General features: G+C 43.6%; 1 protein-coding gene across 1 annotated transcript; it reads left to right on the forward strand.

Annotated features, from left to right (window-relative positions):
* Window positions 1-1,237: 1,237 nt before the first annotated feature.
* On the forward strand, window positions 1,238-13,027 carry Psmb1 (proteasome 20S subunit beta 1). Its single transcript, XM_047559525.1, has 6 exons — window positions 1,238-1,399; window positions 4,353-4,460; window positions 5,498-5,579; window positions 7,103-7,232; window positions 11,773-11,879; window positions 12,729-13,027. The coding sequence occupies exons 1-6, from the start codon at window positions 1,290-1,292 to the stop codon at window positions 12,912-12,914; spliced, it is 723 nt and encodes a 240-aa protein (XP_047415481.1). The 5' UTR covers window positions 1,238-1,289; the 3' UTR covers window positions 12,915-13,027.
* The last annotated feature ends 925 nt before the right edge of the window (window positions 13,028-13,952 follow it).

A 13,952-nucleotide genomic window follows, 5' to 3' on the forward strand; every position in this document is an offset into this window, starting at 1 on the left:
CGGGAAAAATAACTGTTTTTTAAATGTTCATTTTTTTTTTTTTTTTAAACCAACTAGTGGTGTACTCTTTCGAAGCTAACATCTCCAACTCGATTTCTTCTGGAAAGTTGGATAATCACAGAACTTGACCTTTAGAGATGGCACATGGCACTCACGTATTCCTTACCATGTTCGCAAATGCGAGCTGATCGTCAACCACGCAAAAGAAAAAAAACAGATGGCTTGTCCTCACACATTCATTTATATTTTAATTCCACTATTACCATCTCATGTACTCCTCATTCTTCACAGTTGTCACAAGATATGATCTGTTGCTGTTAGACTGCTTCCTGATGCTAGGCGTATCCATGTCATGCTGCTTGCTTATCTGCTTCCTTTGTATTTCTTTTATCAGTGAGGTTGTGTGCTCCTTAAAAGTAAGAAACGTGGTATACTTATTTTGTATCCAGGACAGAACCCGGCACCTTTTTAACTTAACTTGTTAAGCTGTGGAGGACCGGAATAAGCACAATGCTGATCTTCTCTGGCCATAACCATTAAGGAAAATCCTTTGGTTTATCCTTTGTATACAGGAAAGCATGAGAAAAGTTTTTAAAAAGTAGTTTAAAAATTTTTTTCGGGTTGCAGAATTGTGGTCCATCCTACATTAGTCAGCTATTTGTTTGTCTGCTTGCATGTACGATTGAAAATATAATTCATGTACAAAAGTGCATAAAGACGTGTGCGGTTTAACCAATAGCTATAAGAAGCGCACCGAGCACCGAGCACCCCTCCGATACCACGGCAGGACAGGCCCCACCTACTCTGCACCCTGTCCTGTCGGGGTTGAGACGCCGGTGTGTCTTCTCTGTGTCTCCTATCTAGCGAGGCTGCCTCATTTCTTTGGGGTGACATATCCCATTTTAAGGCAGTTCCTCGGTTAATTTAGTCGTTCTGCTTTTCACGGCCTCCGGCTCCTGTGGACCGGGGCCATTCAGAACGCTGCAGTCCGACTCCGCGTGCGTCCTGGACCAGGTCCACCGCGGAGGCCTTCGCGTTACCGCTGCTCTAGTTTGGCCAAGGTTTTGGTATGACTAGTCTCTCATTTTGGCCCGCCAGGAGCGAATTCGAACGTCTTCTTTTTCTTAAAAAAAAACCCTTCACGTCTCGCCCGCCCTCCTGCCACGGGCAGCGCGGACCTCCAGGAGCAACGAGGTGAGCCGGATAGAGGAGCCCGCGGAAGCCGGAAGCGGCGCGACTTCCGGCTGGGCCGCCATCTCGCCGTGAGACAGCAGCAGCCGCGCAGCGCGATGTCGTCCGCAGTCTCACCCTGGGGGCTCGGCGGGCTGACGGAGATGGAGCCTCTCGGCGCCGCGGGCCCTCGGCGGCTGCGCTTCTCGCCCTACGCCTTCAACGGAGGGTAACGGCCGCGGCGGCGGTCTTTGGGGAGGGGCGGCGGGACCGAGTGCACGCGGCGGAGCTCTGTAGCTCGGCCCGCGACGGGGACAGCTGCGTGTGATGAGCGGCCGTTCGGCCGCTTGATCCGAGTCCTTTCCCTTGACCGCCGAGCGCTGTGCAGTGACGCCGAGGGTAGTGCATCGCAGCCGGTTCTCACGGACGGGCGGTTTTCCCTTTTGTTGTGCTGCTGCCCGTGGAGCCCAGGAGCTCCGCCGCTGAGCCACACCCCCGGCCCTTTTTGTTTTTTGAAAGGATCTCTCTAAGTTGCCCAGGCTGGCCGCGAGCTTGGAATCCTCCTGCCCGCGCCGGCCTCTGTAGTCCCTGGGATGACAGGCGTGCTGATGGTTCATTAAAAAAAACCGAAACACCAATCAGGTCCTTAATGAACTTGAAATATTGAATATTCAGAGTTTGAGAGTATAAGACTGTGAGGAGTCAACTGTAGCCTTGGTTATGCTACTGAAGGGCAATGTGGTCTTTGGGTACCTCTTCATTTCTTGAACTTAAATTTCTTTTTCTTCCTTAGCGACTTAATATTTCTGGGGAGAATCAAAGACATTTAGTAAACTCCCAGCAATGATATTATTTAATTTTCCGGATAAGTAAATGTTACAGGATATTTAGCCCGGTGGGCCTCTTAGAAGTTAAACAGCCTCTGTCACAGACCTGGTGTGAATTGAGCCAGGAGTTGAATTACACAGAATTCTCTCATCACTGAGTTTATGTTTGCTTTTCCATTGCACTCATTAACACGTCCTGTGATGACTAATTAGTACTCATAAAGTGGATTGTCAGACCCGTTTTCATAAAACTGTTATACTTTTTTTTTAGTACTGTACATCCCAGTCCTTCCCCGCAAGCCCATTTAGAGACAGGGCTGCTTAGGGCCTTGCTAAGTTGCTGAGACTGGCCTTGAACCTGGTGACCCTCCTACCTCAGCCTCCTGAGCTGCTGGGATTACAGGCATGTGCCACTGCTCCCAGCATAAATTCTTGTTAGTAGGAATTTTCAGGGAGTTTCACTTCTCATTCATCCATTTCAACTTGTGATCCAGCTTAAGCTATTACTCTTCTAAAAGTTATAACCTTTTGATTATTACATTGTCACCCTTTCTCAATCTTTAGCATGTATTGCAGCTGGCTTTCAGGCAGCCTCTGCTTCTACAAAGTGAGGCTTATTTCTTATCATTAACCTCTAGTTCTGTCAGGTAGCATTCAAATGTCCCGTCCTGGGAGGATAATTCCCACGTCTGTTTCTCCAATTCTATTTCTCATAAGTTCCTGAGTTCTGGTTTTTGGTTTTCTGTAAAACATTTATGCCTTGATTTTTCTATTCTCACCATAGCTGAAGAGAGTGAACAAAACAAGCTAATTACTCTTTTTAACCATGTCTTCTGCTTTAAAATGTGCCGTATAGTTATGTTATTATTCTGCTTCTACAAGTTTGAAATCATGGTATCATAATTGGTTTTCCCAGCTCCACATTTCAGTCCATTGTGTGCGTGTGTGTTGGGGGCGGGGATTTGGGGGTATGCTGATTTCTTTCTCTTTACCCTGCTTCCCTCCCTTTGCAGTACTCTTTCTGGAGCATGTTTCTGTCCCATTTCACATTATGTTACTGTCAGAGTAGTCTTAAACCCTGTTGTGCAAGTTGAACTTTCCTCGTTCATGCTCAGATAATCTTCATGTTACTTGGCTAAAATAAATCTTTTTTAATCTTTAGCTTGGCATTTGGGCGCTTCCATAGCAGGATCCCTGTTCATCATGAAAGAGTATGTCCCTCCACTCTCTTACACAAAAATGGCCACCTGAATGGTTGCTTTCATGTACTGTGTAATTATTAGCTGTTTCCCTTTGCTTGCTAATCCCTGGAATGCCATTCTCTTGTACTTTGGAGCTTTAGTGAAAACACTCCTTAGTAAAAGTAGTAGTTCAAGTTTCCTAAGTGTTTATATTCTGGAAGGCACTATGCTAGGTGCTCTTTGTGACTTTTCTTTTTTTGGCAGTACTGGGTCTCGCACATGCTTATGCACTCTACCGAGCTACATCCTCAACCCTTGGTGTTCTATGTGAATTAATGTCATTTCATTAATACAGGTACTGCTATTATCATTAACTTGAACTTGGAGAATTTGTCAAAGGCCACACAAGTGTTAGGTGACAAGTGTAGGTCTCTGCCTCCAGAAATTCCAGAACCCAGGTGCTTAGTCATCACACTGTACTGTCTCATTCAAGCATATGCCACTACAGTCACAGCTCACTGACTGGAAGAGCCGTTCTGCACAGGCACTGTTATAAGGGCTTTACAACTGTCAGCTCACTTAACCCTTGCCAACACCCCTACAAGGCAGTGACTTACAGGGAAATTGGGGCCTTGAGAAGCTAAGTAACATACCCAACTTCTTGTATCTGGTAAGTTGGAGAACCAGGATTAGGACCCAGGCTGCTTTTGGAGTTTGTGCTATAAGCCTCTTAGAGGAAGTTTACTCTCTGTCCACTCATTTGTCAGCAAGTTCCAGAGTGTGCTGTGTGCAGGACGTTATGTACAGTCTGTCACATGAAGATGCACTGCTCCCCTCTGCTGAACTGAGCTTGATTGAGTTGTGCCACTGTCTATACCTGGTCCTCAGTCATTTCATAATATCAGGGGTTTTAGTCTACACCCTTACATTAGTATGTTTCTGATTTGATGATGATAATTCAGTGGCTTTCTCATTTATTCTGTCAGGGTGCCTTTGCTTGAACTTGGAATTAGGGATTTTTCAAGATATTTATAGCCAGTCTTTCCTCTGCCATTTGGAATCCTGTTCTTGTTCACATCCATGGACTTTATCCATATGTGTCCTGTGATACACTCTTCCATATGGAAAGGTAGGGTTACATCCTGAAGCATTAATTTTCTCTCTCTTTCCTCAGTACTGTATTGGCAATTGCTGGTGAAGACTTTTCGATTGTTGCTTCTGACACTCGACTGAGTGAAGGCTTTTCAATTCACACCCGGGACAGCCCCAAATGTTACAAGTTGTAAGTAAATGTTTCTAGGGATATATTTCATGATGTTTTGTGATGAGATAATGCTGCAAAAGATTCCACTGGTTAAACAGTTTGTTTCATAAGTTTTTAGGCGGCCTTGGGACCTTATCTTGTATTTTTTCTACAGAACAATTTTCTAAGCATTTCCTAAATTCATTGTGTAGTGTTTTTGATATTTGCCATATCTGGGTACCAGCAGTACTTTTGGTAAACCTATATGCTTTTATCTCAGCATCTTATCATGAGAAATTCAAGCACATGCATTTAACAAATTTCATAGTGAACACCAATATGCCATCCCCAGGATCTTACCACAAGCATTTTGTTAACATTTCTTTCTCTGCCTCTATCTGTTTGTCTAAGTCCATTTATGTGAACAGAAGTGTTTTGGCTCAAAGTTTGAATGTTCCAGGTTATTCTTTTCCTAAAACGTATGAAATGAAGCCATATATACAACTGTCTATGTATAGCACCTAAGTGCATCTTGCTGGTTAACTGTGGTCCATATTTGATCATTTGGGAAATGCTGTGAATCCCTGTTAATCTCAAGGTTAGTCACAGTTCTCTAAGCCTGAATTGGAGTGGGAATGAGATAGATAAGGTATGGATCCTTTGCGCATGCCCTTGTGGTCTGTGGGGAGTAGGTGAGGAAGAAAACAGCTCCCCCTTGTTTCCTGGCTCGAGCATGGCCACATCTTAAACCTAAGAAGCACTGAGTTTGTTCCAGTCCCTTCTGCCCACTTCTGTCTTTGGATGCTGCTTTTTTCTGTGCCGTTGCTTTCCTCTTTCAAGATGTAGCTTTCAGAGTTTGAGAGTATTAAATGTTGAAAAGAAAGTTTTAAACTTGACTTTACAGATACCATCCCATATGAGATTTTGTCACCTGGGTAATGCCTGTTGTAGTTAATATGCTGCTGAAGTGAACACCCTTTTCCTTCATTTCAAATGAAATACACTGGATATGAAGATTGAGAATAATACACCACCATCAGATTTTAACCATCCTTGCTGAAATGTGCTTTTTACAGAACAGACAAAACAGTCATTGGATGCAGTGGTTTTCATGGAGATTGTCTTACCCTGACAAAGATTATTGAAGCAAGACTGAAGGTAGGTGCTTTGTACCTGTCTACACCATTGAAGATTAGAAATGATCCATTAGATTCTTAAGCCTGCAGTATGACTATTGCCTAGAACAGCTGGAGAAGTATGAATTTAACAGGCAAACAGTGTATCCAGAACTGAAGTGATCCTGCTGACCAGCATCGTAGAGGTCTCAGTGTGAAACAGCAGCTCCTTCACTGCTGAAGTCTCTGCACTACGAGAGGTTCTTTCTCCAGAGTAGCATTAGAGGGGCTGGTAGGAAACTTTTCCCTCCAAAACCAAACAAGTCGGTCTTGGGCAGATGGTCCAGAGTGTGTTAGCAGGCACTTGGTTTGGAGCACTGACAGCTGAAATGCTCCCTCTTCATGCTGTTGACCTTAGTGGACAGACACATGAGCAGGAAGAGGAAAGAGTAGACCAGGGGTGAGGGTGGAGCCTCAGTAGTGGCCACCAGGGGAAGGTATGGTAGGAGAGTGCCAGCAGGGAAGGTATGGTCACGTGGCTTTGCCTATTGTGACCATCAGTTGAAGCTGTTCATACACCAGTAGTTTCACCATCACTAGGCAGGTGTGTGTTGGCTTCACTGGCACCGATTTCAGCTGGATAGAAATGATTTCGCTGTTCATCAGTCACTTGTGCTTTTCAGGACCTTATGTTGAAGGTTTCATACGTGTTAGCAGATGTGACAGTGATAGTTAATGCATATTTTACATAACTTCTGTTACAGGTAGCTCTTTTCTAAACATTTTTTATATTTTGAAAGTCATGGTTTTGTAGTACTTCTTGGGTTTCTCTTTAGAGATGCTATGTGATTGACAAAAATTAAGTCAACCTAAATCCATATCATGTTTGTGATTTTTGCAGAATTTCCGTTGAATAATTCTGGATTCCCAAGGGTCTGATAAATCTAGGAGTATGAAATCAGTGTATTGTCGTCCTAGGAACCTGTTGTTTTTACTTGCATTCTCCACTGGGGGGTCCTTCAAGGAGTGAGACCACTGCTATCTACTGACTGAGGGTCTGCCTTTTGTCTCCTGTTCTTACAGGTGTTTGCAGAGACAGGGGCCTACATCTGACTCTGATCAGGGTCAGCAGATTGATCTGTGAGGGGCCAGATGGCAATCATTTTCAGCCTCATGGGCTGTTTGGCCTCTGTTGCAGCTGCCCCACTCTGCTGTTGTCCTGAAAAGATAGCCCGAAATAGTGTGTGATGAGGGAGTGTGGCTATGTTCCACCACAGCCGTATTTGCAGAAACCAGCACTGGGCTGGATTTGGCCCATGCTGGGTTTTGCTGGCCCCTGGTCTAGGTTCACAGTGAAGGGTAGGTGTGGATTTGGAACATCCTCCCCAGAGCACCTCATGTGCCTATTGCAGTGCCAGAGAGTAGAAGACAAGCTTAGTACTCATTCCCTTGAGATTTTAAAGGTCTAATGGAGTACCACTTTACGTCGCTATTGTTGTGTTTGATCATGAAAGAGACTGGCAGGTTCCACCTCCACACACCTTCTGTTTTTACCAAATCCTGCAGATGTACAAGCATTCCAATAATAAGGCCATGACAACGGGGGCCATTGCTGCAATGCTGTCTACCATTCTGTACTCAAGGCGTTTCTTCCCATACTACGTCTACAACATCATCGGTGGACTTGATGAAGAAGGTAGAGCCCTGCTTTCTGGCAAGGGAGGGGCATGGTTTCCAGATGTGTTTTTTTCCACTTGTAGTGGAAACGAGCTGTAACCTCCCTCTAGCGCAGCAGATCATGTTCTGGTCATGCAGTGAGGAGCTGAAGCTAAGAGGGATCGATGACATAAGAAGGCACGTAGCAAGTGCTACATGTGGTGCACATTGAGCAGTCAGTTATTTTATTCTATCCTTGGGGTCTCCCATGCCTTAAAGTTAGTAATTCTCATTTTTATCTTTTAGAAATCTGGTGTACGGGAGCTTGACCTAAGTGTGATCCTAAGTGATCACAAGGAACTATTGACGTATTTAGTAGTTGACTCAAAAAGTTTTTGAAAAGTGATGTTGTCAAAGTCATTTGATGTAATTACTATCTGTACTTTCTCAGTGTTCTGAGAACCTTTCTGAAACACCTCTTTGATTTTCTGTCAGATAAGAGGCAACATCTGAGAAAGTGTCCTTTCACCTGATGTTTCCATCTGTCTTTGGTCCACAGCTGCTTTGCCCCTCATGGTGCTGCTGTTTTCTACCACTTGTGATTTAGATTTCATTTGCTTCCAAAAACACAGTCTCTCAGGACGGATGCATGTCTCCATGTAGTGACTGGATCCCAGGCTTTCCTCTTGGTTTATTTCCTTATTTTGGGGGCATACATATTCCAGATATTTCTAGAAAAAAATCAGGGTGGCCTTTTTTGAGATTTTTCTTTCAGAATCTGACATTTAAGGATGACGATCTTTGACTGGGATCTTACCTCTTTCATGTGCTCTCTTTCTGTCTGCTATCCTTCCTTATTTTCTCAACAAGTATGAGGATTTTTACCCCTTATTTTCTTGTTTTTGCCCTGTATATTGTCCGTCTCTTAATGTTTTTATTCTGATTTTTAAAGACTTTCTCAAATGTATTTATTGGGTTTTTTGGCAATGCTGGAATAGAACCCAGGGCCTCTCACATGCTAAGGGAGTACCACTGAGCTATATGCCCAGCCTACAACTTTAGTTTTTTATTCTTATTATTGCTATTGTTTCTGGTGTCTTCAGTTTCTAAGAGCTTTTCCCTGTTCAGTGACTTTTTTTTTAAAATCCTAGTTCCATTAGGTATTTTGTACTTAATTTGAAATTTTCCTGTGTTGTTTGCATTTCACTAGATTTCTTTTTGTGTGATTTTGTTTATTTCCTTTCCTGTCTCTGTAGCAGAGCCTTCCTTCACATTTTTTTGATTTCTAGGTGACCATCTTTCAGAACTGTATAGCAGAAGGTCTTGATGCGGCCCACCAACAGCCTTCAGCTAGGTACTTAGGTGACCTGCACCCCTTCGGATGAAAGTTTCTTAATGCCTGGTGCCAGCCTTCTAGGCCTCAAAGGGGAGGAAAGCTAGATGTCTTCTCTCTTCTGTCAGCTTTCCATTTCATGCTTCTATTTTCGTTCCTTCCTGAACCCTGTCTGCTCTGAGCCTGGTGCCCTGAGTCCAGAGCTTCTCTGCCTTCTGAGAGGCAACCTTGAAGCAGTGCTTCCTGTTGAGGCTTTCCGACGTGGTGAGCAGCTACCCTTCCATGTCTGCGTTACCTGAGTCTGTGTCTTCAGTCTCTTCGTTGCTGCCAGAGCTTTCTAGACATTTTCCCCAAAAAGGAACCTTGGTTTTTTGTAGTGAGAACAATAAATTCTTGCTCATGTACACTCACGTTTTGCATGAGTAGTGCTGTCGTACAGTTTAGTATCTAATCTGAAGCCCCAAGTACTCCACAATTCAAAATTTTACTGGTACCACAGGTGGAAAAATTCATACCACAAAACTGTTCATGAATGAAATTATGTAAAATATTGAATAAAATTACCTTTTGGCTATGTGAAACATAGTGAATTTCACAGTAAGATTTGGGTCCCAGTCCCAAGATACCTTATTTTGTATATGTAAGTATTCCAAAATTTAAAAATCTGAAATTCTCCTGGTCCTAAGCATTCTGGATGAGGGATGTTCAACCTCTATTTTTCTAACTGTACATCGGATGTATTATATAGTTTTAAGCTTCTGAATCCAGGTATGCATAAGGACTCAGTGTCTGATTCACTGCTGTACCATAATATGGCTGTACCACAATGTGCCTCACCGTCCTCTGCAAGCATTTAGGTTGTTCCACTTACTGTAAACAACATGGTAAACGTCCTTGTATGTGTACCTTGATGTATTTCTCTAATTGTGCTTTTCTCCTCCAGAAAAAATTCCTCATTGTTGAATTACCAGGCCAGGGAATTTTTTCTTTTCCTTTTTTTTTTTTTTTTTTTTGTTTATTTGTTTTTTTGTTTTTGTTTTCGTTACTGCCCAGTCCTCTAGAAAGGATGTTCACTTCTGCCAGTGTGAGAGCTTGATTTTATGTGCATTCTCGGTACGCATTTTGTAGCATATCTTTGCCCATTAAGTGTGTTCTTGTTTAATTTGCACATGTTTTGGGCATCTCTTATGTGCTCATGGACCTTTTTACTTGGGTACTGGCCCAGTGTCCACCTCATGCATCCCCTTATTTGTAGATTTGTCTCTCAGTGTTGATTCACAAAAACTCCACTCATCTGGGTCAGCCTCAATCATAAATGTGGTGGGTGCTGCCAAAAGTGTCCTTGACCCTTTGGGAATGTCTCTTGCTGCACAGATGGCTCTGAGTGTTACCCAGTCTGTCGGTCTTAGCATTTCCTACCTGGCTAGGAGAGCCAAAGCTCATCTGTGTCTCTCAAGGACGTATCTGACTTTATTTTTTGCATGAAAATCATGGAGTTTCTGGATTCTTTTGTTGAGGAAAAGTGCTTCACGGTCAAGCTTTAAGCCCCTGCACAGACATTGCCCGTGTCTTTTGCTTTCTCTAGGAGCCTCTTGAAGCCTGTTCTTGGACAGATTGCACCCTTTCCTTTGCTTTCCTCAGATCTGTTCTTTGTGGTTTTCTTAACTTAGTTCCACCCTCAGGAACCCTTTTGGGTCTCATTTTACTTGTGGCCACTCAGCTTGAATTACCAGTTAGGATTGGAGATTCGGTCTTCTTTTGCCATTGTGCCTCTTCTCCCTTCCTTCTTGGTTGAGGTGAATGGCCCTTTTCTTCCTCAAAGCCATGTCCCTAGATTCTCTTGGGGGGACTCCACGTTGTCTTATCCAGCAGGAAATTCAGTCTTCATATTTTTGCATTGGAAAAAAAAAAAAAACACAAAGATAACAATGGCAGTTGTGCATGAGTGGTAAGAGATTCTCCCTACCTCATGTCTCCCAGGCGAGCTGCTGGAGTGCTCCTTTTCTGGTGTCAACTGTTGTCCCAATTTAATCCCACACTCCAAAGATGATCAAGTACAGTTTGCTATTTTTCCCCCAGCTTTTGTATACCTATATAAGCATATATACAGCTTCCTTACATCTTAAAAGAATGAGATTGTCCTGTGCATGACCTAGCTCTTCATTCTGCGTTGTCCTGTATTCCCCAGTCCCATTATGTACGTGTAAGTCTTCTTCTAGGGCTGCTGAATAGTGGTAACAAGGTGCACCCTGAACATGTGTGCACTGGAAATTACCTGAGTGTTCTCAGTGTATTAACTTCATCGACCCTCTGGGGTGACACCAGATGTTAACCCTTTTATCCCTGAAACGTGGCCTGAGCAGCCACATTGGGATACTGAGGGGTGGGGCTGGCTCCAGGGTTTGCTCTGCCCTGGTGGCACTGCTCTGCCTTTCATTGTGTGTGTGTGCCATCTTTCTACTGATGAGTTTTGGTTGCTTGTAAGTGTTTGCTCTTGGGTGATACAGAAGTGCCTTCCTTGTTAATGAGGCGGTATGACCGAGTCATAGGGTCTGTGCTTTTGCACTGGGAAGATCTTATGCCAGAGTGAGCATCACTTATACCTGCTTCACTTATACCTGCTTCAGTGTAGTCTACCAGGCACATTCTGAGGGCCCCACAAGTCTCTTGTCAGGTTGCAAGGAAGTAGATTCAGATCCCGTTTTTACACCACCATACCCAACAAAGAAGCTATTCTTTATCATTCCAGTAGTTCAAGTTGTTATATTTTGGGCAAACCTAATATTTTACTTGTATCATTTATGTTTTTCTAAAATTTCTCCTTTATTAAGGATAGGTTTAATGCTTTAAACACATTAAGTGTTCCTTGCAATCACTCACACTTTCAGTACTACAAAAATTTTAAACTGTCAGATCTGTGTCAAAACTATATGAGTTCACTATTTAGGAATAGTGGATTTGGTCAGAAATTAGAGCAAGCCCTGTAACCATTAGCCAGGGCATCTGAATCCCACTGCGTGTTGGGGCCACACGTTGGTACCAGCAGTGTGAGTTTTCAGAGCACATAAGGTGTCCAGTGAGCAGGTTGTCTGCAGTGTTTGACCCTAGGGTTGAACTCTGATCATTGGCTAAAGTAGCCAAGATGGTACATTTCATATCATGGTTTGACTGGATTTATTTTCATTTTTACCATGGTCTGGGTGGTGATCGGGGTGCCGTCCTTACGAAGACTGTCATCTTCTTTAAGGGAAGGGAGCTGTGTACAGCTTCGACCCAGTGGGCTCCTACCAGAGAGACTCCTTCAAGGCTGGAGGCTCAGCAAGTGCCATGCTGCAGCCCCTGCTTGACAACCAGGTAAGGAAGCTGCGTCTGGCTGTGGCCATAGCCATGGCCAGATGTAGCACCTCCCTCCTAGCGCTCTTCCTTTTCCTAAGGAGCTGCTGAGTTAACCTGGCCAGTTGCCCTGCCCAAACCATGCCATGTCTGTTCTGCCAGCTCTCTGAGTTCTGACCTCTGCAGCAGTTGGTCTTTGCCCTTCTGAAGTCATGAAAATGCCTTTCTACCCCTTCACTTTCCTGGTTCTAACTCCCAGGGATGTTTTTCATTCATCTCCACCATCACAGTTGCTGAGATTCAAAGGTGCATTTTTGGATTTACTTCCCAATCCCCTTTCTGCCTCCAGGTTTCCCTAGCTTACTTGTGAAGTGTGATTTGTTTGGCCAGGTCTTTGCTTCCTGCCTATCTGCCTCACTTCCCACCACCCACCACTGAACGCTGCTCTTCCCTGAAACCACGCATTCTTCCTGTCTGCCTCCCCTGCAGTCAGGAACGCCTGGTGCTCTCAACCTGCAGTGTGTCCTTTAGCACTTGCCTGCCCGGGTTCCGCCTGCTTCTTGTGAACCTAATCTAGTTGGTGTCTAAAGAAAATGGTCCTGGTCCATTTTCTTAGTTATGGCACTATCTCTTACTCTGCCTACCTGTGTCTACCTGGTTTGATTTAGCTTCTCAGGAGTGGGAGCTTTGCCAACAAATATTCCCTAGGTTTTGATTCATCCTGGACTAGCAGGTTCTTGGTCTAAAGGACATTCTAGGGTGATATTTTCACTATGAATCTGCAGATCTGAGAGAGTACTGGGGATGACTGGAACCTTTCTTTGGCCTTAACTGTCACAGGACACTCATGCCAGCCTCCTATCCTTACAGGTTGGTTTCAAGAACATGCAGAACGTGGAGCATGTGCCACTGTCTTTGGACAGAGCCATGAGGCTGGTGAAGGACGTCTTCATTTCTGCAGCTGAGAGGGACGTGTACACTGGGGATGCCCTCAGGATCTGCATTGTGACCAAGGAGGGCATACGGGAAGAGACGGTTCCCCTGCGAAAGGACTGATACGGGCTGTCCCTGGGGCTGTTGGGCAAGGTTGTTTTATTATGAAAGAACCCTAAAGTTACCTGTTCTATGAAAATGTATTTTATCTGACAAGACAGATTAAGGAAGTAGAATTTCATATGTTTTTCATTCTTCCCACAATTGCTTGTCATCCAGAGGTATTGGTGAATTTTCCCTCATATTTATCAGCAAGGAACTTGTTTTGGAGAAATCTATCTTATTGGCCAGCTTATCTTAGGGTTTTTGATATTTATTTAGCTCACTTGCTCGCCTGAAGGGACATTTAAAGCACTTTTTTTTTTTTTTTTTTTTTTTTTTTTTTTGTGGTGCTGGGGATTGAACCCAGGATCCCATGCATGCTAGGCAAGCACTCTATTTCTAGGCTACATCCCTAAGCTCTGCAAGCCGCTCAGAAGGGATGTTGTTTATAAGGGTTTTATTAAAACGTCAATGCATATAAATGAAATAACCTAAGATTTTCCTCTGGGACTATCAAGCAGGCAGTCTGAAATGACTGTCCTGGGAAAAGTCTTGTAAAAGTGATTACCTTTTTACATGGGCTTCAGCCAGAAATCTGGGGTAATTTTTTTCTTTAAAAATAGATCTTATTAAAAAAAACTACTTGGATAATAATTACAAAATGTTTAAATAGTAATTCTAAGTAGTGGAAGGCAATTTTGGAGTAATCTCACAAGTACCTTGGTAATGATAAAATAGACAGGATTGGGGTGTAGCTGAGTGGTAGAGTGCTTGCCCAGCATGCTACAGGCCCAAACCCAAAACCCTAGCACCACAAAAAGAGAGGTCCCTAGATTTTGATAGAGCTAAAGACTTTTTAAAGTCTGAGAACTGTAAAATGCATTTTAACCCTGTTGTCATTTGTGGTTTGGTTTTTTTAATATTGTTTTGGTACTGAGGATTGAACTGATACATTCCCTAGCCCTTGATGTTTATTTTTTTATTCTTTAAGGTAGGGCCTTGCTCAGTTGTTGAGATTGGCCTTGAACCTGTGATCCTCCTGCTTCAGCCTCCTAAGCT

The sequence above is a fragment of the Sciurus carolinensis genome, chromosome 7 (genome assembly GCF_902686445.1).
Source record: "Sciurus carolinensis chromosome 7, mSciCar1.2, whole genome shotgun sequence".
Taxonomy (NCBI): domain Eukaryota; kingdom Metazoa; phylum Chordata; class Mammalia; order Rodentia; family Sciuridae; genus Sciurus; species Sciurus carolinensis.

Bases quoted from the DNA above. Each gene is read 5' to 3' on its own strand.
- Psmb1 (XM_047559525.1), top strand. From the start codon at position 1,290: ATGTCGTCCGCAGTCTCACCCTGGGGGCTCGGCGGGCTGACGGAGATG. The intron at 4,461-5,497 runs GTAAGTAAATGT...TGCTTTTTACAG, and splicing joins AGCCCCAAATGTTACAAGTT to AACAGACAAAACAGTCATTG. The intron at 11,880-12,728 runs GTAAGGAAGCTG...CTATCCTTACAG, and splicing joins AGCCCCTGCTTGACAACCAG to GTTGGTTTCAAGAACATGCA.